The sequence below is a fragment of the Aspergillus luchuensis genome, chromosome 4 (genome assembly GCF_016861625.1).
Source record: "Aspergillus luchuensis IFO 4308 DNA, chromosome 4, nearly complete sequence".
NCBI lineage: Eukaryota > Fungi > Ascomycota > Eurotiomycetes > Eurotiales > Aspergillaceae > Aspergillus > Aspergillus luchuensis.
This window is the reverse complement of record NC_054852.1, coordinates 3,705,700-3,724,985: the sequence shown is the minus strand read 5'-3', so window position 1 is coordinate 3,724,985 and position 19,286 is coordinate 3,705,700. Positions and strand designations below refer to the sequence as shown.

The following is a 19,286-nucleotide window of genomic DNA, read 5'->3' as shown; positions in this document are numbered from 1 at the left end:
TTCGGTCGGCCCTGACCCCATGCAGGAACGAACGGTCATTGTTTACAATTTTGGTTTGATAAACTCATCATCGGTACCTTGTATAATCTTTGTAAAATTTCCTTTTTTCTATCTTCGTGTACTTTTGTAGTCTCATCTGTTGTTGCCATTTTTACTTTTTCGTTTCTTCTTCTCTCACTTTTATTAACCCTAATTATTTTTTGGTCGATTTTTATGTGTTACTTTTCCATGGGAAATACACCTCGTATTCCCTGTCAAGCTGCAGAAGCTTCTTCCGTCCTGACAAACATCAACCCTTTCTAGCCCGTAGGTCTGGGCAGACTTGTCTATTTTGAGAGATAGGCCCGGCGCCTATGGGATTATTGTATTTTCCCTGCTCCACGAGAAACATGAAGACATCTAAGAATAGTTTCGGACGTGTCTTCCCAGGGGCCTATTTTGGTAAAGTACAAGTACCAGATGTCGTCTTTGGTTTCTGACTACACCATCTTTCAGTTTCTCAATGATGAACCATGTCTAGTAAACCGAAAAAATCTTGTGTAGATATAGGCGTTGGTGTTACAAAGACCGACAAGCCACACCCAACCCCTTCTTTATCTTCCGAGTGAACATGTCGATGTAGCCCCGTCGGGTGGATGAATTTCCGTAGTAGTGGTAACCTACGCCGGCCCCAACACCAGACAGTTGGGGTGCCTTGGATAACTCAGGAGCCATGACTGGTATAACTGTAGCAGACCGAGAGGGAATCTCAGGGTAGAAGGTCACTAGTGGCATAACCAATCCTTTCTAGCTATTCGGCTGCCTGAGGCATCAATCCACCATGTGCCCTCTCGGGCTAAAAGAAGTCCCGATCACGTGGCCCCAAGAGTAGTGACACCTCAGGCATAATTTAATTGTCCTCACGTGCCTGGCTTCGAATCAAGCTATTCCTTCATGCATCCCTCTTGTTGATTTTATATTTCACTGCATGATGATTTTGAGAGAGAGAGAGAGAGAGAGAGAGAGAGAGAGAGAGAGAGAGAGAGAGAAAGAGAAAGAGAGATGGAAGTTTACAGCAGAATTTGTGCGCAAAGATGAACGAAAGCACCTGCTTACCTACAGGCGTAAATTCGTGTTCCGGTGGAAGGCAGCTAATTCCGCGTCTTGCTAAGAGCTGATTAATTCCATAGTGTTTAGTGAGGGTCTCTCCCCTCCAGCTTACAAATCCTGATTGGTCGAGCGTGGTAATCACGCCACAGTAATGCAGATTGATAATAATGAAAAATAATGAGGAAGGTGAAAGTATTCAATAGAAATGGAAAAATGTCCCCCACCAGACTGGCGGGGTAGAATCAAATACCGCATATCTATATAAGCCGTAGTCCCGCCCCGACATCAAGTCTGACATTCTATCGGTATCAATCAAATTCAACTTCATCAACAAGTCAACTACTCCTAGTATAATACTTTCACAATGGGTTCCACTCAGCCGCAGTTCAAAAACCCTGCCACTGCCTCCCTCCTGGAGCTGGTCAAGGCCCGCCGCACCTACTACGGCCTGAAGGCCGAGAGCCCCATCTCTGACGATGCCATCGAGAGCATCGTCGCCGATGCCGTCCTGCACGTGCCCAGCTCCTTCAACACTCAGACCTCCCGCGTCGTCCTGCTGCTGAAGGAGGAGCACCAGAAGGTCTGGGACATCGCCATCGCTGCCATGGAGGGTCTGGTTGCCGCTGGCCACCTCCCCAAGGAGAACTTTGAGAACCAGACCAAGCCCAAGCTGGAAGCCTTCCGCGCGGGCTACGGAACGGTCTGTTTGCCCTTATGATCTGGCTTGACCAACATCTCCAGCTAAACCAACATTAGGTCCTCTTCTTCGTCGATTATGACTCCCTCGCCGGTATCAAGGAGAAGTTCGCCATCTACGCCGACAAGTTTGACCCCTTTGCCCTGGAGTCCAATGCCATGTCCCAGTACCTTGGTAAGTCATCGACCCTCTTTCATAATTATCATCGGTCCATGACGGGCTTTACCATGTGTCATGAGCAGTCGCTGACTCCCTTCCCAGTCTGGACCGCTCTGGAGTCTGAGGGCTTCGGTGCCAACCTGCAGCACTACAGCCCGCTCGTTGACGAGCAGATCCAGAAGCAGTGGAACCTGCCGGCCTCTTGGAAGCTCGACGCTCAGCTGGTCTTTGGCGTCCCTACATCGGAGCCCGGCGAGAAGGCTTTCGCGCCCCTGGAGGACCGCTTCAAGGTCTTTGGCAAATAGACGCATTACGATTGATGCAATTCTGGAGTTAGCGTGATAGATTAGACTTGCGGAGTCTTGCATTGGAGGCATTTCCGTTTGCTCGAATAGAATTTTCCTAGTTTTCTTGCAATATTCTCGTATATATGCGTAGGCGTGCTGGAACTGGTAGGGGTGATCGGCACTGCTCTAGCTTGTCGCGAGCTAAGTGCCGTCAAATCTGAAAACAGACTAGTAAGAGCACGGCACAGAGTTTGGGTGCCTGAGAGTGTCCCTGCTACGGAATCATCGTTGCCTTGTGGCACCCCGCATCTGCCCACAGAAGGGATTGACCACGGTGTTCAACCCATGGGCAAGAAATGCAAAACCATAGGCACAGATGAAACATACACGCAACGAGTCTGGGTCTTGGAAAATGCTTATCTTCGTGGCCTCTGTCCCTGTTGCGCCGACAGCTAAAATTAGCCTCTCCACTCTTGTCCCGCCGAACAAGCTCATCGCGCACCCGCTCGTACTCGCTCTCAAATTACCCGATTCGGTAATACCATCATGATTCTCCTCCAGGGTCATCTTACATATAAGACCATCAATCCAGAGATTGAGAATTTCAGGCTTTCACACATCCAGCCGTTCTTAGAAGCCAGAATCGAATTTCACTTCAGTCCGTGAACTCTCATCATGGACTTTCAATTCCACCCCGGTGTCAATGGCTCCGAGCCTTATGTCGACTTCTATCCTTACACACCCTCCGCGACAGCCGGGTACGCCTTCATGGCCATTTTCGGCATTGCGACCCTTGTCCACTTTGTCATGATGTTTCCTTACCGCGCTGCATACTTTATACCGCTAGTTATCGGGGGAATATGTGCGTCGAATCCATCTTTACCCTATCAACTGCCCCAAGCCCTACCACGACATCTGTCCATCCATTTTCCCATCCATCTAACATAATCTCTCATTAGGTGAAACCTTCGGCTACTATGGCCGTGCCTGGTCCCATCAAGGCCGGACGCTCATCGGTCCCTGGGCCTTGCAGGAGATGCTCATCCTTTGCGCGCCGCCCTTCATCGCCGCCACCGTCTACATGATCCTCGGACGCATGATCGTCGCTTTCGCTGCCGAACACCACTCCATCATCCGCCCCAAATGGCTTACCAAGATCTTCGTCCTCAACGACGTCATCTGCTTTCTAACGCAGATTGGCGGTGCCGGGGTGCAAGTGACCGGCGACGAGCATCTCATGAAAACGGGTATCAAAGCCGTCCTGGCAGGATTAATATTCTCTCTGGTGATCTTTCTATTGTTTGTGTGGGTTGCTATTGTGTTTCATCTGCGGTTGAGTCGCGAGCCGACGTGGGTGGTCAATGAGAATCCGTGGTTGATGGGTGGATGGAAGCGGTTAATGTGGGCGTTGTATGTGGCGTGTGGGGCGTTGATGCTGAGAAATTTGGTCAGGACGGTGCAGTTTGGAGCCAATGAGACGTCCCCTTTGAACACTCAGGAGGTCTATATTTATGTCTTTGATGCGGCGTTGATGTTTGTTTCTATGGCCGTTTTAGTGGTCTATCATCCGGGAACGATGATTAAGAAGGCGAGAAGGACCAAGGAGGCGGCGCAGTATTGCCAGCCCATGACGGATATCGGGGATGAGGAGGGAGGGAAATAATGTTTTTGCAGTGCTTTATTTCGTTATAATTTCTTTTGTCTTTGGGTTATCACGGTACATAGTATGTTTGTGAAGGTTTTGCGGTGTTTCTCTTTGGTTTGGTTCGTCGTCCAGATATTTATATGTGTATAGGAAGTATGTAGTCTGTGATTATCGAACTATTACAGCATGGAAGTGCTAGGTGTAGGTACTCCCCCTTCAATCACCTGGATCGGCCACGCAAGCCATTGCTGGTCTTCCTCTCCCAAAGATGTGCGCACCCCATGCAGCACATGCGCATCCCATCCCTGCATTAGCCACGACGACCGCTGATACGCCAGTAAGATACTCCAGTGCCCAAAGAGAATCAATGCATATCGGTCCTTTTGCTCCAGAAGAGAGATCATCTCCGCCCGTAGACGGTACACCCACCCCACCACCAGATGCAACAGGAAAATGCCATCCTTCCCAGCGCTGCGCATCTTATACACTTCCTCAAATGCCGAGAGCAGATCACTTATGGTAGCTTCAAACAAGGTTCGAGACGTTTCATCGGTTACATGAGACCGAATAAAAGCCTGGACTTGTCGGACTTGTTGCAGATGTTCGTCCAGTTCAGCCTGCAACTCGTCACTCACACTGCCGATACTATCGTCCGGAATCGGTTCTAGAACACCGGTGAAGACGCGATCATGATTTTGCGTTACAATAGAACGCACGCCATGCAACAGGATGAGCCACTCGGATCGGCCGATATCACTAAACACCAGATACTCGCCTCGACGGGGCCCACGACCAAAATACACTAGGCAGATGAGGGCCGCAGACATGTAGATTAGCTGACAGTTTTCCGTGTTCAGAAGGCACAGTACAGCAGATACCGATCGGACCCCAAAAGTGAAGTGATCGTCAGCTTGAGCGATGAACTGCGTGCGCGAAGCGGGATCTTCATGCGCCAAATGCAGCGCCGACAACGCCAGAATTAGATGCATAACAGAGGGGAATGAAATGCCCCATTGCGGAACGTGATGGGACCAGACGCGTCTGTGGTCCATTTTCTCGTCTGCAAGAGTTTTGTAGGTTGAGGTCACAAAATGGTGATAGAGCTTCAGGTCGGCAAACGAGATGCCACCGGACAGGGCACTTCCAGCGAGATCACATTGCACTCCAGTGGATGCGGATGCAGCTGAGCTTATTACAGCTTCTGTGCGGGTGCTTGGGGATGATGTTCTTGAACCGGATTGATATTTGGATGGTCGAAACCGGAATCGGCGGGTTAGATCGGGGGAGGTCGAGGCGGCCGGGGAAGCAAAATCACATTCGATCGAGTGTCGCACACATTTTGTACAATGTGGCTTTTTCTCATCGCACTGGGGAAGGTCAGTATGACCAGAGAGAGGGATATATGTGGCAGGTCTGGGAATGAAGCAAGCCAAGGCACGAAAAATGGACAACATTGTGTCTAGTGATGCTGTATACTAGTAGTAGTCGGAGGGGAGTAATATATAGTACAGTGGAGGGTTAAGTTGGCAGTATTCGTCCGGTTTCCATCCAACGGAAGTAGTGGGAGGCCTACCTTGACACGCCGTTTCTTACAATTCTGACATCCTGCGCGGGATTTATTGTGTGATCTCCGCGAGCGAATCTGCATAGGCAGTTGGTCGTTCATGGTTGGCGTGGAGGATTGAGATCATCGTATTCGTTCTAAATTTGCCCCTTTGGGGATCGGCTCCTGAGGCACTTGTGATCACGTGAAGTCAGCAAAAATTTTCTCCAACCCAAACCTTCTTTCTGGACGTTCCAGAGGTAACAACAAGCGTCGGTTTCTTGGATTAGAAGTCCCCGCAGGGAAAGCCTTTCCGGGCGTCTTTGGTCGGCCACAGATGCAGCCCGAAGGAGGGTCATATAGCTTGAGTGTACACCGTCCCCGTCCCCTTAATTAGGGTTCTGGCATCGATCGGTGCCTAAAAATAGAGGCCGACGGATCAACGACCAAGAATGGCGGATGCCTACATTCTGCCCTGAACCAGTAGGACTGCAGTTTCATCAGTTTCATGGACCCCCTTGGCTTGAATCCCCTCACGCGTCTCGGATTGCCGATCTCTTCTCCAAACCCAGTATCTTGTGTATCTTATCTCACACAAGCACCGTTAGCCCACCGGCCAATCAGAGCGTATCTGGACCTTGTGGCGCCCGCAACCCCTCATGCAGGCAGATAATACTAAACTACGACCTAACCTAGTACTATGTAGACTAGATAGAAGCCACCGACCGTAGTCTTTACTAGCAAACATATATTCTTGACTACCCCTCAATTCCAACACTCTGTTCGCTACTGTTCTTATCCTTGTCTTCTAATTCCAGGTTCTTTCGGTATACAAACCAGCGAAATTGTAACACCATGGGAAACCACATCTCCTACCAAACATCCGAGTGTGAGATCCCATTACCGGGAACAAGTGGCTGTGTCAAAGGCCTGCAAAATGGCACCCAGTCGAGACGCTTCGCTGGAATTCCATACGCGCAACCCCCCGTCGGCGACTTGAGATGGCGAAAACCTCAACCCTACCCTTTGCAACAGCTCATCGCAGGCCAGCCCGGGGATACTTATGATGCGACGCGATTTGGCCCCGTCTGCCCGCAGCCTAATTACTCCAAGGCCGTCAGCTCCCATGGTGGACCTAAACACACCTACCATGAGGATTGTTTACGCCTCAATATCTGGACACCCGTTCCTGACCCCCAAGTGCGCAATCCCAAATGGCCTGTCGTCATCTGGTTTCATGGGGGTTGGTTTCAGATTGGCGACCCCAACCAGGAGCCGGGAATGGACCCCACAGAACTTATCTCCACTGCACGGTTGAATGCCATCTTCATCGCAGTGGGCTACCGATTGAATGTTTTCGGATTCCTGGCGGGCGAGGCGCTTCGGGAGGAGTCGGCTGGCCAAGAAGTCGGCAATTATGGTCTTTGGGACCAGCGACTGGCTCTGGAATGGGTATACCAGAATATTGCTGCATTTGGGGGGGACCCAGAGAACATCACAATCTCGGGTCGCAGTGCTGGCGCTTATGCGGTTCAAGCTCAAGTTCTGTATGACTTCCGGGGCGAGATTGAGGAAGCTATGCGCAACAAGTTCCGCAGACTGTACATGCACTCAAATGCGATTCCGTCCCAGCCCAAGACAGTACAGGATTGTGAACCACAGTTCGATGAATTATGTCAGCACTTTGGCATTTCAGCAGACCTGACAGGGGCAGAGAAGTTGAAGAAGCTGCGAGCCATCAGTGCAATGGACTTATGTGATGCAATCATGAAACTCAAATACCACACATTCCGACCGGTCACGGATGGCGTCTTCATCCATCCAGGCGTCTTTGACTATTATCGCAATGGATCTTTCGCCGCCGAGTTCAAGAGGCGTGGCCTGCGGTTGTTTATTGGAGAAGTCCGCGATGAAAACACACTGTATGCCGTGACGAACGGCCCGGAGGCCAATCTGGAGTCATTGAAACTGCAAGTGTCGAATTACTATTCTCCTGCCACAACAAACCGTTTGCTACGCCATTATGTCCTACCAGATTCCACAGACAAGCAGGAATGGCAATCTGTATTCGGACAAATCATCGCCGACGGGCAGGTCCGAGCGCCTTACAGATTTTTGGTGAACAATCTCCTGGAGCACGGGGTGGATCTCAAGGATGTCTGGCGGTATCTCATCGCATACCGCTTGTCATTCATCACTGAAAAGGTAGCGCCAGCATCTTTTGGAGTGAGCCACAGCATGGACAGACCCATATGGAAGTAAGCAAGCCTGCCCCACCTGGCTACAGACAGTACTGACAATAACCAGTTACTCAATCATGCATGGACCCAGTCCTGCAGAGCGCGTCTTGATGGACGACTGGATCCGAGATCTAGTGGCGTTTGTGAACGACCAACCTGACTACGACTATGGTACACGGTCGGCAGATGAGTACAAGGTGATGACTCCGGAGGGCAAGATTGAGGTTCAGAAGGACGGCCGATGGGATAGTCTGTTGCAGCTGATGGATGTGTTTTCGGGACGTTCGGAGTCTTCATAGGGCGTTCCTGGAGTTGAGGAGAGCATGTAAACTTGAGACGTTTTATGCATCAGAAATGCAAGCAAGGGATATGCGATAGTTATAAATACTAGCTGAAATGAATTAGTGTCCACTAATCAGCTCTCATAGTCATGTGCCGGCGTTCGGCTAATCCGTCAGCCTCGCCATCCTTCACGCTTTCCCTTCTTCTTGACAACCATCCGGCTCGTATGCAACCGCACAGCTTGAGGACAGGCTCATGCGTGGAAGATGGGTCGAAGCACCTGGAGGGCTCAAAGCTGCCGGACTTGTCTGATGCGCAAGGTCAAGGTGCGATGATTTTGTCGATCAGCCGAAACAATTGGTGCTGATGCCTTACTTCCCGGGCACGCTAGTGCGACAAGACCCGGCCAGCTTGTATGCGATGCCAATCCTCAGCCCGCGATTGTGGAGGTTACTCTGACCTGTGAGTTACTACTCGGTATCTAATCTTGAGGACAGTTTTGTTGACTGAACTTAGGAGTCGCGCTCCTTTATGGGACACCACCATTGTTGGATTGAACAATCGATCCTTGACAGTGGCCCAGAACCAGGAGCAGTTGGTCTCGATCTTCCTGCGCGACTACTTACCCCCAGAAGCTCCAGACCCGAAGAACCAGTCGCCTATTCACTGGGTAAAACTATTTCCTTCCTTCAGTCAGTCCGTGTTGCCAGTTGTCAGGACAGCCCTCACTGCATTGACACTTGCACATGTGGCCTCCTTGCGAAAGGATCATAACCTGGAACAATACAGCCGACACTACTACGTGCAAGCGATACAGCAAATATGTACACTAACAGATATAGACTACGTCTCTGATCTTGTCCGCTCTGCCATGATCCTTGCACTCTACGAGGTCTGTGCACAACCGTCAGGGCAGGAAGATGCATGGAGTGTCCACGTCCAAGCAGCCGGCAAGTTAGCTAGTGAATCCAACTTTGCAACGGAGTTGCTCAACACGCAGGATCTGCGCCGACTCCGTACTATTGAGGTAGGCTCATCTTACTCCTGATTGACGCATCTGACAAGCCGGGCCCAGTTTCTTCTCACGTGTACCAATGTTAATCATGAGCCTTCTTTGTCCTTACTCTCGCGTATGGAACCGTCAACCAATAGATTCGACATACTTCTTGATATGCTGTACAAAGTAGGCCAATTACACAGGTACACTCAAAATGAGCTTCATCGCAACAAGACCACATGCGACTCTGCGATACACCTGATGAAAGTGTTAATCGGCCTCGAGCAAAACCTGTTGAGTTGGTATCACGAGTGGCAGTCGGAATGTCGCCATCCTATGTTTATGATCGTGCCGCCCACAGCGGGGCCCATGCCTACACCGTGTGGCAAACCGGAAGAGAGAATGGTTATACCCAATGCTGATGATATACCGCCGTTATTATTTCACTGGTTGGGATTGACAATAATTTATGCAACGATAGCCAAGGTAATACGAGGAATGCCTGATTCTCAATATGTACCCGCGACGATATTAGAGCGACGTCTGGCGAAGGCTACCGGTCTCTGCCATCGCTTCGTTGACCGCATATCACAGTGCCAGGTCGGATGCGCAGGCAAGGGGCTGGGGACTACTATACTGGCAGCGGCAGTACTTCAAGCAGCACAGAGAATACATTCTCGAGTGTAACAGAAGCTTCTTTCACTTACGATACCAAGACAGACAACTAAGCCACCCTATCCACATCTTACCGCCTATCCATCGCACAGTGGGACACCTTGAAACGAACAAGATGGATTCGGTCAGCGTAAGGTGATTATATGATAGGAAACATTTAGTATTCGAATTTCTGGCCAACGATCTCCTCGCTCAGCTTCCACAGCTTTTCCGCATTTTTCGGGTCCAAAGCGTAGTCGACCGCCTCGCCGTTATTTACTTGGTTATTGACCATGTACGAACCGTTTTTGTCTGCAATCTATCAACATCTACCCCTCAGTATTGGTGGGGCGTGCTTACCAGAAATGCTTGGATTATATGCCGCAACAATCAAGGTAGCAGCTCCCTGGCTGGCTGTTCTCCAGTTCAGCTTGGGGTCATCGTTGATGCTCCCATCCTGATGTTTCCATCCTTATGTTCACGTTAGCATCCTTCACTACCAAACAATGTCTGTCACGTCAGAATTCTACATACCAGCCTTGACCCATTCTTCTGGCTTCAAATGCCTTCCAATGCCAGTCTCCCGTCGTCCAGGATAGAGACTGAATGACTCCACCCCTTTCTCCCCTGCTTTCTCCGCCAGTGATACCGAAAAGAGCATATTGGCTGTCTTACTTTGGCCGTATGCTTGCCATTTGTCATAGCACTTCCCGTTCTAGCCGAGAGTTAGCCAAGACTTCCTTGATCAGTTCATATACGAAGGGTGATCATTTTTGGGACAGAACAAACCTCGAAATTCACATCGTCGAACCTGACAGGTCCACGCTTATGGCCAGCACTGCTGACATTCACCACTCGAACCTTTGACTCTCCGCTCATCATTCTCCCCAAGAGCAGGTTGGTAAAGAGAAAGTGGCCAATGTGGTTTGTTCCAAACTGCAGTTCCACTCCCTCTGCGGTGGTTGTGTACGGTGTCGCCATGATGCCTGCGTTGTTGATGAGATGATCGATGCGCTCCGGATAGTTGTTCACCTCTGCAGCTGCCTTGCGGACGCTTCTTTGCGAGCTGAGGTCTAGAATGAGAAGACGAGTATTTGCACCCGGTGTCTCGGCTTTGATGGCAATTTCGGCAGCCTGGAGAGTCTGCAGGTTGCGACCGGCCAGGACCAGGAGAGCCGGCTGGTGACGGGAGAGTTGAAGAGCTGCCTCGCCGCCAACACTGCCTAGTGTGACGCCAGTAATTAGGACTAAGAGAGTTAGATCCTTCCTTCATTCGGAAAACTGAGAAGGGATAGTTGGACATACCTTTGCTCCCTTTAATATGGTCCGCCAGGACTTGGCAGACTTCTTCACTGGTGGACTGTGCGGAAAAGGACGACATTTCAACGATTCTGATTCTTGTTACATTGAAAAGATAAAAATTCCAGTGCCATTGTGACGTCCTTAAATAATTGTCCGACAACCTGCAGCCCAAAGTTAGCTATAGTCCCAATGCTATGATGCTGTAATCCTTATCATGCTGCAGCGGCGCCACAAGACGCTAACCCACAGCCGCCAATGATAAGGCGTTTATCACCGAGGCCCCTTGTTGGACGCCACGGCGCTAACGGAGAGGATGCCGAAAGCTAAGTCGATACCCAGCTCAGGGACAGAAACTATAGTGGTATTGGTACTTTCTGAGAAACCTTCTCATACGGCTCGAGCGGGTTTTTATACCGACTCGGTCTTCCAATCTAATTAGAGTAAGGTCATCAGGATTACCACTGCTGTATATTCAATTTCATAACCTGGGGGCCGTCATAGTAAATGGCCCGATCCATGGGCAATTGATACACATAGTAGACCGTTAAACTCGAACATGGACTACTCAAACGAACTTAAAACAAGCAAACAAGATTAACAAAAGTCAACTCCGCATAATACCTGACAGTCTGTATATACAAAGCAAAATCCCCAAATATCATGCAACCTCAAACATCACCCTAGTCCACCACCGTCGTCCGGGTAGTATCCCAAAACTCATCCGCCAAATGCGCCATAGGCCGTTCACTCATCCTAGCAAAGTAATCAGAGACTCTAGGTCTACTCTCATCATCAAAGAACCACGGCCAGCGATCCGCATGCGCAACCACCATCCCAAAGAGATACACATCTGCGGCGCAAAACTTCCCGAGGAGATACTCCAACCCTTCGAGATTCTCCTCCACCTGGTCCAACGTCATCTCAATCCTCTCCTGCAGGGCTCTCCTCCGACCCGGAACCGGCGCATACCCAGTGACTTCTTCACCAGTCTTATTCCCCAAGTAATGATTATTCCACTCATACAGCGGCTCAACCACATCTCGCCGCAGACAATGAATGCACGAGCGGATTAACGCCCGCTCCTGCTCCGTAGTCCCATATAGATAGCGATCCGTGGGCGACACGCTATCAATGTACTCGGTGATGGCTTCGAAGCCGACAACTTTGCGCACGGGTCTATGCGTCGGATTGTCTAGGAAGAGCATGGGGAGTTCGCCGGCGTGGTCCTGTTCCCAGATGAAGGAGGGTAGGATCTGGTCTTTGAGTTGGACGTCGATGAAGCCGGCGCGGACGCGGACGCCGCCGCGTTCGTGGATGAAGTAGCGGATTGCCAGGCCGGCGGCGGTGTCGCCGTCGAGGATGTAGAGTTTGGGGTAGTCGTTTCGAGGGATAGGTGGAGGTGAAGGTGGTGGGTGTGAGGGTTGCTGTGGGGGTGGGGAGAGGGGACGTGGGGTGATAGATTGGGGTGGGCTGGGCGGGGGAGAGGAGGAGGCGTCACTTTGGCAATAGTTGATGGTAGGGGAGACGCAGAAGGGAACGGATGGGTGGGTGTATAGGGAAGTTGGAATGTAAGGGTAGGGGGTGGAGTAGGGCATGGAGTGGGAGCGCGTTCGGGGCATGGTGGCTCTTGATTGGGTAAGGGCTGTGCGGGAGTGCAGGTATGTTGCATGTACTTCATTGGAAGGGTTACACAGAATCGTCTTATATGTTAAAAGGGATGGGTGGAGGTTGTACGCGAGTTGCCCGAAGGAAAGGGAAATGCCTACGGAGTAAGACATGGTATATGCTGTATGGGGTTTTTTCTCCTTGGTGTTGGTCAGGAGGCTGTTGGCTAGCAGCGTCTAAACCATCATGTGTAAGGGATATGGTGATACATGCTATCGTAGGGAAGTAGTTTCTTTGATATGCTGCTGTACTCTCCGATAGGTCGCATTCCTTTATAGGCATTGTCCGGGGACTGCCTTCATATATAATTTCAATATACGATCACGCGTCTCTCTTTGTGTGTACATAGACTGGCATTCTGCAATATGTCTCACTGTTAGCAAGTGTGATGATCATATATGAATGAAGACCCGCTGTCGACGGCCATATCCATACGCATGTAACAGAACCCTCATTGCCTAGTCACTCGAGAACATAACCAGTAGTCAGGTTCTATTGTCGCAGAACAGTCACGATGATCATTGGTTGACAGTGTATAAACACGGATAATTCCGACTCCAAACTGCTATCAGCAGACAGACATAACTATATAAGCTCTCCAAAATATATCATTGTCCTATGTGGAACACAACACTTATTTCGTATATCGTTCTCACTCTCAGTTCATAAGTATTCCTCGACGCAACCCTTCTTATCCTTCTTCGTTATACTTTGCTGCATAGGTAAGTTTCCAATCTCGCTGACATGTCACTCAATTTCCTCAGCTAACACATTGATAGCTTCTGTCAACATGCCTGGCGCCCCAGCGAGCTTCTCGGCGAAAGTTTGGGCGATGACTTGGAATCATGGCCTGGCAATCAGGGCCTGTAATGACCGGGACGATGGAGCCGACTGGTATAAGGCCATCCTCGTAGGTCCCGAAGGACAAGAGGTGCAGCTTTTCCAAGCTAGGCTCATCGAAAAAGTGAATTCGGATATGGAAAGCTACCTTGACTATTACGAAAGTAAGTCTCTGCTTTAAAGTGGTCGGACCATGCTGATGTTTCGCAGCAAAAGCAGAAGAGAAGGAGAGAGATGCAAAACAGAGTTTGGGCCCCAAGATCATGGATGTTTTGCGTCGCTGAGCGTGAGGTCAATTATTGGACTATAAGTTTAGTCCTTCTATCAGAGAAAGAATATCAACAGTAGTCTTGCGTCTATCATACATTGTGATCGCTTATCAAAGTCTATCAGCTGTCTATATGCATATCGTACTCTATGTGACTAGAAATCCACACTCTTAAACACCACAACAATCAATCACCCAGATGATTCATGCATCCCTACTTTGCCTCCTCAGGGAGGACAAAGTGCAACACGCCGTTCTTCTTGCCATCCGAAACATAGATGCACTTGCGGAACGTAGTCATGAGCGAGTACAAGAAACTGCTCTCCTTCTCCTCGTGGTAGTTAGCTCCCAAGAGCGGCTGGATAGCACGGGTAGCCTCCTCGGCCTTGTAGAAGGGGATACGGCTGAACAGGTGGTGCACAACATGGTAGTCGATGATTTCGTGGAAAAAGTGGCGGCCGATGAAGCCGATGCTCCGGTCAATGGTGGCAAGGGCACCCTTGGTGTAGGTCCACGATTCTGCGGAGTAGTGGGGGACAGCGGGGTGAGTGTGCTGGAGGTAGGTGATTGCGACTGTTTTATGTGTTAGTTTTGCCTCTCTGACGATCTCCGGAGAGAAGGAGAAGACATACTCAGCCAGTGATGCACCCACAGATAGGGAACAAAGTACAAAAGGGCGACATTCCATGCGCCAATCTGTGTCGAGGCGTAGTACAGAATCGAACCCATAATAAGCAGACCCAAATCAGTCAAGGCAATGCTGAAGTACTGCGACCTAGTAAAAAGGTCGCCGAAGGGGTTGAAGTGGCTGGCCACGCCACGGATCGGACGATTTTCCGGAAGACTCTTAGGACCGGCGGTGACATTCAGGAAGAGGTACAGCTGCCATCCGAAGAGCTGGTGGCCGATGAGTTGCAGGAAGGAGACGATGGGAGTTTCTTCGGTCAGATGCTTGAGCTGCTCGATGCGGACGTTCTTCTTCTTGGCCAGCTCGTCGTCAGTCCAAGGGACAAAGACCGTGTCCTTCTCCATGTGGCCGGTGTAGCGGTGGTGGCGCGCATGGGTGATCTTCCAGGAGAAGTAGGGGACCATCAGGAAGGAGTGGGCGGCCCAGCCGACAATGTCGTTAAAGGTCTGGTGCTTGGAGAAGGCACCATGACCACATTCATGAGCCAGAATCCATATTCCGGTGCCGACGCAGCCCTGGAAGAAGCCGTAGACAGCCCAGGCGAGGGCGCGCAGGGGCAGGGAGGGGAGGAGGTGGATGTGGAAGGCGCCGTAGGCGAGGATGGCGCAGTAGAGGATGTCGCGGGCAAGATAGAGGAGGGAGGTGACGACGGAGGAATCGAAGCATTCTTCAGGAATGGCATCTTTCAGGGTCTTCAGACTGGGAACATTGTCGTCATTGTGAATGGGCTGCTGCTGCTGTCAAAGTAGAAAAAGAGCTGTTAGCCAATTAGGGCTTTTCAAAGGGAGGTGGTGAAGAAAGGGATAGACATACCGCCGCCTGGCTGGCAGGCACTTTACGAAGTTCAGCCATGATTCGAAGACTCGCACGGAGAGGAAGGAAACAAACAAAGAAGCAGCGTCAGACACTGCGACTCTTGTACGATTGGGGATCTAAATTTTCCTTGTGAAAGACAAAGGGTCTCTCCTGACTTACGCAGCCATTGTCCAATCAGGGGAAGGCAGTTCCTGAAGTCTTTTGATTATGGAGAGATGGACCCATGGTAGCCACGCTATTGGCATTAACCTCTTTTCCATTATTACAAAGTACTATTTTCTGCGACAAGTCCAGCTAATCTGAACTCAAAGGATCAGCGTTAGACAAGGGGGGCTAGCGGCGTGCGGAAAACGGACAAAGTCGAGGCCAATTTCCACGGATCCGCCCGTTTGCAGTGGGGGGAATTCCCAACAAAAACAACCAAACACATGGAACACATTGGCTGAAGAAGTTTTGAAAAATCAAGGAAAAATGATTATTGAGCATTGATTATCAGCCTCTACGATCAAGATAATCATCCTCGCCGTCGCAAGATCCCCGGGCGACTTGAACTTCCTGACACCTGCAAGTTGCAGATGCACCGTCAATCCCCACGGGTTGATCCCTCGCCGACTACAGTCTAGTCTCGCTTCTTCGGCCGATGGTTCGGCGCTTAGTCTGTTCTGGAACAAATTTAAACTTCAACGCTTTCCACCTTCTCAACGTTTTCGCCTCGCGACTCTTAGCGGCGCAGTTTTTTCTCCCTTCGCTTGCGACGACTTGCTTAGGGCTTTTCTCAGACACGGGATGGTGAACCTCGAACAATTGGTCCACAACAAATAGCAACGCTGTTTAGCAGGCGTTTTTAACCTGGATGATGATTTATCCAATAGCATTCTCATAGACTGGTCGGGCAGCTTAACTGCCGGATCACGCTGTCAAAGACAAAAATCGGTGGAGCCATGCTTCATCGCCCTCCTGTTCGACGTCGCCAAGATCAGCATTGCCGCTCAGGAATTCGCACAATCGCTGCTTCGTCAGAGACATTGTAAAACTCGTCTCGCCTTGAATAGCCGCCCGATCGGAGGTTTTTCTGCTGGTTAAGACGCCGTTGCTAACCATCAGTCTCCACCACTGCTTCTCATCTGTCACATGCACATCGAGGGCAAATGCCTCGCTCGCCGCGGCTGGCCCATTCAGCCGGACCGACAACAGAGTTAACCACTGCTCCACCGACTGGCGCGGGTTCAACTGGCGACTCTGGGTCCTCGACGGTAGTTTATTTGCGTTTGGCTGCTGGTGCTCCCCGCGCAAGTCGCGCGCCGCGGAGAGGTAGAAATTCCGCCAGGTCGCGTTCTCCGCTCCGAACCCTAACTGCTCGAACACCGATGCCAGCGTGCGTCGGGCCTGTTCATGTTTTGCATCAAATGCAACTGCATGTCCCAGCAGTGTCGCGGCGAATCGGAGATCCCCGTTCTGCGCGAATCCTTCTGCCTTGCGGACCACTTCGTCAATGCCACCCATACAGGCAATGTACCTCTTTGCGTTCTCGGCGGGTGGATATTCCCATAGATGTGCTGGGTTCCCGTCGAACCATCCCATGTAGCGCTGGTAGATTCCCTTGACATTGTGACTGACTGATCCGTAGAAGCCCTGAGCATGCCACGCAGTCTGCAGCGCCGGCGGGAGGGTCAGGGTCTCGGCGATCTCTATTCCAGTGAGACCCTGGTTCATCATCCGCACGGTCTGGTCATGTAGATAGGCATACAAATCTCGTTGTTCGGACAGCAACTGCTCGATCTGTGTGGTGCCCCAGGTTGGCCAATTATGGCCCGCGAATAACACCTCCGACTGCTGGCCAAACAGGACCAGCGACTCATCCAAATACCGCGCCCAGGCTTTCGCATCGCGCACCAGAGCCCCGCGCAGCGTGATGATATTATGCAAGCTGTGTGTTGCACACTCGGCAATGTACAGCGCGCCATGGTCGGGGAAGAAAAAGTTCATCTCCGCGGGCGCCTCCGTCTCGGGCACGAGTTGGAATTGTATCCGTACGCCATCTATTATACGTTCTTCGCCAGTCGAAGTGACAATCGTGTTTGGAGGCACAAACGAGTTTGTTCCCAACGACACAGTCATGCCAATGCCACAGCCAATTTGCCCGTCGGTAGCCTTGGGTAGCTGAGCTCCGTACATGTATTGGGCGCGACGACGCATGGCCGGACCGACGTACAGGTTCTCACTCAGAGCTTCTTCTACAAATCCCTCTGGTGCGACGATCGCGATGGGACTCGCTCTTAGTGTGTCAGCGGCAGGGAGCACGCCCTGCGCTCCGCCAAAGTGATCTATATGGGAATGAGAGTAGATCACCCCAGTGACAGGTCTATCGCCACGGTGTTTCCTATACAGGGCTAGAGCAGCAGCAGCGCATTCCACGGAAGTTAGAGGATCGATGACGATAACCCCCTCGGTGCCTTCGACCACTGTCATGTTGGCGAGGTCTAGGCCGCGGATTTGATAGATCCCAGGGGTGACTTCGAACAGTCCCTGCATGGATGCCAATTGACCCTGCCTCCATAGCTTTGGGTTTGCAGTAGCCGGGCATTCTGACTCTTGCAGGAAGTGGTAAGCATCATTATTGTAGACGGGTCGACCATCGGCTGCTCGGATGATGCCGGGTTCGAGGGAGCCGATCAGGCCTCGAGAGGCATTGTCGAAATCGGTTCGATCCGAGAAGCTTGGTTGTAGCTGTGCGATTGTCATTATGAGTAAGAGATATGCAAATGGGGAGTGCAGTAGGCAGTAGTAGGTTGGGCTTCACTTATAGAGGGGGGCCGTGATACTGCGGGGTGGTATTGCCGATTGCGCGATCGGCAATCGGCGTTAAAGATCAGCTGTGCGTTAAATTGCATCGTAGAGTCAGTTTCCGATCTTACGATGAAGATTAGGGCGGAGCCAGAGAGTTAATGGTGTGCATTATCATTAGTCGACCGGCAGTGGTCCCCACTGCGAGGCATCTTCTTGATACAGACTTGTGCTCTCATAACAACTTATGCCTCAAAACTAGTAGCAGCAGTATCACAACCCCACAAAGTACCTCCCTACAACACGGCTACCAGCAACGCCATTGCAGCACCACCAGCCATCATGGCCACTTCTCCCGTCGCTAACGGTGCTGCTCCAGTGCTGCGTACGGACGAGCTGGTCGAGGCACTGGATGCCCGACTCTGAGTACTCATAAGGCTCATGCTGCCTTGAATACTCCCAACACTAGACCCGATACTTGAAGTGTCACTGACCGATCCGGTGGTTGTTAAACTCACCATGTGTGTAGAGACAGCTAGGCTGGAGCTACTCCACGACATGGTGATCTCGGTTTGAGATGGTTCAGGTGTGGTATCTGTGGACACTGTGTCGTGCTCCTCCCCAAAGGTTTGTGTCATCATATGGGGACTAGTTACAGGCCTTCGACAGTAAGATTCAGTGGGCAAGTACAAAGGACAAACACAGACGCAGGCACTTACGAAGATATCAGCTCGTCCCCGTCAACAACTATCAAGCCATCTGAGATACCGGTGGTCTGTGGTCCCCCATCAACAACAGTTATTCCCTCGCCCGCATCGCACGTCGTCATTTGACTGCTGTCGTCACAAACAATCTTGTAGGTTATATTGACCGCATCCTACACAGTATTCATTAGCTACGCCTTTCTCGATTATCCCTCAGATTTCTATCTTACATCTTTCACGGTAGAGACAACCTCATCATCTTCCTCCAATGGTTGAGATTCGATGTCCGTGGACGTCGCCCATTCTCGGGCGCACACGATTGTAGCCAAACATAAAATGAAGTTAGTTGCAAGTCTCATGGCCAATCGCAACGACGTGGTCAGTCCTGGATGGTGGATCGGGGCGATTTTCGAATGATAAGAAAGACCGAGAAAGAAGGAATAGAGGCATTGTAGGGGCAGAAGAGAAAAGGAGGAAGAAAGGCGACATGAAGCCACCCTCATGACAATTGATTCGCAACCCCGGGTACAAACACTCACATGGTCCTAAAGTTGCAGAACATCTAGTGACAATTGAATAGGTGACACTGACATGACACTGTGAAACGTCCGGTGGTTCTACATGAA

The 19,286-nt window shown here is 50.8% G+C and overlaps 12 protein-coding genes across 12 annotated transcripts; 5 read left to right on the top strand and 7 right to left on the bottom strand.

Annotated features, from left to right (window-relative positions):
• Window positions 1-1,453: 1,453 nt before the first annotated feature.
• On the top strand, window positions 1,454-2,250 carry AKAW2_41316A (uncharacterized protein; the record flags this gene model as incomplete). Its single annotated transcript, XM_041689741.1, has 2 exons — window positions 1,454-1,789; window positions 1,846-2,250. The coding sequence occupies 2 exons, from the start codon at window positions 1,454-1,456 to the stop codon at window positions 2,248-2,250; spliced, it is 741 nt and encodes a 246-aa protein (XP_041543396.1).
• A 657-nt stretch (window positions 2,251-2,907) lies between these two features.
• Window positions 2,908-3,895, top strand: AKAW2_41315A (RTA1 domain-containing protein; the record flags this gene model as incomplete). The annotated part of the gene is made up of 2 exons (XM_041689740.1): window positions 2,908-3,094; window positions 3,192-3,895. 2 exons carry the CDS (start codon window positions 2,908-2,910, stop codon window positions 3,893-3,895), a joined length of 891 nt encoding a protein of 296 aa, XP_041543395.1.
• Window positions 3,896-4,056: 161 nt separating this feature from the next.
• AKAW2_41314S (Zn(II)2Cys6 transcription factor domain-containing protein) lies at window positions 4,057-5,543 on the bottom strand (the record flags this gene model as incomplete). The annotated part of the gene is made up of 2 exons (XM_041689739.1): window positions 4,057-5,244; window positions 5,451-5,543. 2 exons carry the CDS (start codon window positions 5,541-5,543, stop codon window positions 4,057-4,059), a joined length of 1,281 nt encoding a protein of 426 aa, XP_041543394.1.
• Window positions 5,544-6,275: 732 nt separating this feature from the next.
• Window positions 6,276-7,959, top strand: AKAW2_41313A (uncharacterized protein; the record flags this gene model as incomplete). Its single annotated transcript, XM_041689738.1, has 2 exons — window positions 6,276-7,678; window positions 7,728-7,959. The coding sequence occupies 2 exons, from the start codon at window positions 6,276-6,278 to the stop codon at window positions 7,957-7,959; spliced, it is 1,635 nt and encodes a 544-aa protein (XP_041543393.1).
• Window positions 7,960-8,208: 249 nt separating this feature from the next.
• AKAW2_41312A (Zn(II)2Cys6 transcription factor) lies at window positions 8,209-9,626 on the top strand (the record flags this gene model as incomplete). Its single annotated transcript, XM_041689737.1, has 4 exons — window positions 8,209-8,268; window positions 8,334-8,404; window positions 8,459-8,969; window positions 9,018-9,626. The coding sequence occupies 4 exons, from the start codon at window positions 8,209-8,211 to the stop codon at window positions 9,624-9,626; spliced, it is 1,251 nt and encodes a 416-aa protein (XP_041543392.1).
• Window positions 9,627-9,771: 145 nt separating this feature from the next.
• On the bottom strand, window positions 9,772-10,254 carry AKAW2_41311S (uncharacterized protein; the record flags this gene model as incomplete). The annotated part of the gene is made up of 3 exons (XM_041689736.1): window positions 9,772-9,905; window positions 9,954-10,064; window positions 10,128-10,254. The coding sequence occupies 3 exons, from the start codon at window positions 10,252-10,254 to the stop codon at window positions 9,772-9,774; spliced, it is 372 nt and encodes a 123-aa protein (XP_041543391.1).
• Window positions 10,255-10,343: 89 nt separating this feature from the next.
• On the bottom strand, window positions 10,344-10,974 carry AKAW2_41310S (uncharacterized protein; the record flags this gene model as incomplete). The annotated part of the gene is made up of 2 exons (XM_041689735.1): window positions 10,344-10,840; window positions 10,899-10,974. 2 exons carry the CDS (start codon window positions 10,972-10,974, stop codon window positions 10,344-10,346), a joined length of 573 nt encoding a protein of 190 aa, XP_041543390.1.
• A 601-nt stretch (window positions 10,975-11,575) lies between these two features.
• On the bottom strand, window positions 11,576-12,514 carry AKAW2_41309S (glutathione S-transferase family protein; the record flags this gene model as incomplete). The annotated part of the gene is made up of 1 exon (XM_041689733.1): window positions 11,576-12,514. The coding sequence occupies one exon, from the start codon at window positions 12,512-12,514 to the stop codon at window positions 11,576-11,578; it is 939 nt and encodes a 312-aa protein (XP_041543389.1).
• An 836-nt stretch (window positions 12,515-13,350) lies between these two features.
• Window positions 13,351-13,684, top strand: AKAW2_41308A (uncharacterized protein; the record flags this gene model as incomplete). The annotated part of the gene is made up of 2 exons (XM_041689732.1): window positions 13,351-13,564; window positions 13,611-13,684. The coding sequence occupies 2 exons, from the start codon at window positions 13,351-13,353 to the stop codon at window positions 13,682-13,684; spliced, it is 288 nt and encodes a 95-aa protein (XP_041543388.1).
• A 198-nt stretch (window positions 13,685-13,882) lies between these two features.
• AKAW2_41307S (oleate delta-12 desaturase) lies at window positions 13,883-15,208 on the bottom strand (the record flags this gene model as incomplete). Its single annotated transcript, XM_041689731.1, has 3 exons — window positions 13,883-14,241; window positions 14,301-15,093; window positions 15,170-15,208. The coding sequence occupies 3 exons, from the start codon at window positions 15,206-15,208 to the stop codon at window positions 13,883-13,885; spliced, it is 1,191 nt and encodes a 396-aa protein (XP_041543387.1).
• An 873-nt stretch (window positions 15,209-16,081) lies between these two features.
• AKAW2_41306S (alkyl/aryl-sulfatase) lies at window positions 16,082-17,914 on the bottom strand (the record flags this gene model as incomplete). The annotated part of the gene is made up of 1 exon (XM_041689730.1): window positions 16,082-17,914. The coding sequence occupies one exon, from the start codon at window positions 17,912-17,914 to the stop codon at window positions 16,082-16,084; it is 1,833 nt and encodes a 610-aa protein (XP_041543386.1).
• A 338-nt stretch (window positions 17,915-18,252) lies between these two features.
• AKAW2_41305S (uncharacterized protein) lies at window positions 18,253-19,019 on the bottom strand (the record flags this gene model as incomplete). The annotated part of the gene is made up of 3 exons (XM_041689729.1): window positions 18,253-18,616; window positions 18,676-18,833; window positions 18,891-19,019. 3 exons carry the CDS (start codon window positions 19,017-19,019, stop codon window positions 18,253-18,255), a joined length of 651 nt encoding a protein of 216 aa, XP_041543385.1.
• Between the last annotated feature and the right edge of the window lie 267 nt (window positions 19,020-19,286).